The sequence below is a fragment of the Chinchilla lanigera genome, unplaced genomic scaffold (assembly GCF_000276665.1).
Source record: "Chinchilla lanigera isolate Chin_1 unplaced genomic scaffold, ChiLan1.0 scaffold00036, whole genome shotgun sequence".
NCBI lineage: Eukaryota > Metazoa > Chordata > Mammalia > Rodentia > Chinchillidae > Chinchilla > Chinchilla lanigera.
Genome location: NW_004955437.1, coordinates 18,507,121 through 18,510,008, shown reverse-complemented (window position 1 = coordinate 18,510,008; position 2,888 = coordinate 18,507,121). Strand labels below are relative to the sequence as shown.

General features: G+C 39.7%; 1 protein-coding gene across 6 annotated transcripts in view; it reads left to right on the top strand.

The window, feature by feature from the left end:
- The window catches only part of Fam149b1 (family with sequence similarity 149, member B1), a 45,171-nt gene that overhangs the window by 27,621 nt on the left and 14,662 nt on the right, over positions 1-2,888 (top strand). For all 6 annotated transcript variants that reach the window (XM_013516751.1, XM_013516752.1, XM_013516750.1 and 3 more), the window contains one exon: positions 2,096-2,283. In XM_013516751.1, coding sequence (XP_013372205.1) covers positions 2,096-2,283 — 188 coding nt within the window. The remainder of the gene's footprint in view (positions 1-2,095; positions 2,284-2,888) is intronic.

Here is a 2,888-nt window from a genome sequence, read left to right as displayed (position 1 = left end):
CCTTCTTTCTTCTTCTCCCCTCCTTCATCCTAGTTGCTCCTTCGTATTTGAGCAATTTCTTTTCCTTTTCACAATATCTATTGTACCTTTCAGATTTTACTTACTCTTTCAAGTTCTTATAATAGAGAGGAGATACGATGTTTACACATGTGAATCTGATTTCTTCCCCCCCCACCCCCCCCAGTACCGGGACTCTAACTCACGACCTTGCGCCTGCCAGACAGGCGCTGTGCTGCTGAGCTAAATCCCCAGCCCCTGATTTATTTCACTGTAGGTATATTGCTGATGTCTGTGGTTTATTGAAAGGAACAGTCAATGCTTAAAATTTTCTTTTTTCTTGACCAACTTTGCACACTTGAATTTGGTAAATCAGAATGACTAATCTGAAAACAGCAATATGCAGTATAAAAACCATCGTTGAACTCCTACCATCTTGTATGGTGAAGCTCTTCCAGTGTTGTTTTTTTTTATTACTTGTTTCTGTCTTTGATTGTTTGATCAGTCTTACATTCTTATGTCTGGTGAACTGAGCAACTTTGTTGAGGTAACAGTATGTAATGTAGCAACCATTTTTAATTTTTGTTTTGAGGTCATGTATCATTTTTGTTGTTTCTGTGTTGTTTTGATTTTGTCTTCTTTGTTGTTTTGTTAGTTTTTTTAATTTTTAAAAATAAAATTTAAAAAAAAATTCTTAAATGACTGCATAAGATGAAATTTCTACATAGTGAAAAACTCATAAGGTCGAAAAACAAATGACAAGCTGGCAAAAATATCTACACAAAGTTTATTTCCTTAATATATACATCAGTAAGGAAAAGACCAAGGACTAAAACAGTCAGTGTGAACAGTACATTCATATAAAAAGAAAATACATTTAAACATGAAATGAAATTCAACCTCATTCACGTTAGAGATGCAAATTAAAGCTATGATAAGATACTGTTATTATTTGTCAGATTAGCAGAGAATGAAAGATAAAGAAGTTTGATAATTCTTAGGTGTGTGAAAAGGCACATTCTTTCACCATTGGACCACAGACCCTTTTTAGAGGGAGCTGGGCAATATCTTTTAAACTGAAAAGCATATGCCTCTTAACAGTTCCATTTATAGGAATTTATCCTACATATACGATCACACGTGAAACCAAGAAACTATATGTAGTTATAGTCATTGCAGTATTGACTACTGATCAGTAAGGGCTCCTTTGTTATATTATAGCATACCCAATAGAATATGTAGCTGTTTTTGAGAGGCAGATTAATACCAATAGGGATCAAAGACCAAGATAAATTACTAAATAAAAGAACAAGGTTCATTATAGTGTATGATGCAGCTATTTCTCTGGAACAGTGTATAATATTTACTTGAGACCAAGCGCAGGAAAAAGATTTAAGGGACTTCTTTTTCACTGTGTTCTTTTGATTTCAATTTTTTTCATAAACGTGAATGTATTATCTCTTCTAGATAGAAGTATAATATTAAATACAAATAATTCGACAGCTTACTGTTCCACTTGGTGCCAGCTCTTCCCTGGGAAGGCAGAGGAGAGAGTCTGTAGCTGCCCCATGTAAACTTCTCATGTCCTTCTTTATGCCGCAGTTCCCTATTTAACTCCTAAGACCTCTGCTGCCGTAGGGTAACTTGCACTGTAGAAGCCTGGAGATAGTTCTTCCTACCCCAAACCAGTTTCAGAATTTGCTTTGCCTCAGTTCATAATCCATCTATGATGGGTGAGTAGTCCACCAGCTAGATTTTCCTTCCTCCGAACCCCAGGCCTGTTGGTGTTGCCTGTCAGAGCAGCAGACAGACTTGGGGGGCAGCGGCTGCTGGGTAACACGCTCAGTGTCTTAGAAGCTCCCCACAGGAACTTCTGTGCTTGTGGCTCTTGACTTCTTTGCAGAGTAGTAGGGTAAGATGGGGATAAAAAGAGAAATGCAGTTTCCTCTTTCGAGAACTTTTTTCACAAGGCAGCTTCATACATAGGGCATGTGGGAGGGGACAGGGCACTAATTACATTCCTAAGAAGCACAAAGGACAGTGGTGGGCGCTCAGTGAAGAATAATCATGAGGTCTTTCTCTCTTGCTTCTGTTTCAGGGAAGAGGGATTTCATGAAAAGAAATCAGAAGCAGCTGCAGAGAAACAGAAGTTAGGGTACCCTCCCATTGCCCCGTTCTACTGCATGAAAGAGGATGTCCTTGCCTATGTGTTTGACGACGTGTGGAGCAAGGTTGTGGGCTGTTTGGAGCAGTTGACACGTAGTCACTGGGAGGGATTTGCTTCTGGTAAGGGTCTTTGTGAAAATACTGTCAAAAATAATTTTTTATGATCTCTATGCCCTAACCAGTCTATTAGATTATATGCTTTATTAGTGCAAATGAGAGAAAAGAAAAGCACAGTCTGCTGCCAGGTGTATAGTGGCTTTTCCCCATATACCAGAATCCTCTAGTGGGCACCAACTGGGTGTCCTATGACTGAGTTCACTTCTGACTCTATCTACCTAGAGATGGCATCAGAGGTCCCGCAGGTTAAGGGCTCAGTCCCACAAGACAGCTCCACTTCATGTGACAGTTGCAAGCCATAGACAGTGACCTGTGCCTCTGACTGACCAGTGATAACTCAGGATTCCTGTGACTCTTCCCTTAGGCTTGATTAATTTGGTAGGATCATTTGCAGAACTCAGGGAAACTTACGTTAACTGGTTTGTTAGAAAGAATATTATAGTACTCAGGAGGCTGAGGCAGGGGGATCACAAGTTCAAAACCAGCGTAGGCAACTTATTGAGGCTGTCTCTAAATAAAATAAAAAAGGCTAGGGATATAGCTCAGTGGCAGAGTCCTTGCTAGCATGTGCAAGGCCCTTGATTCAGTCTCCTGTATTGCCTAAAGAG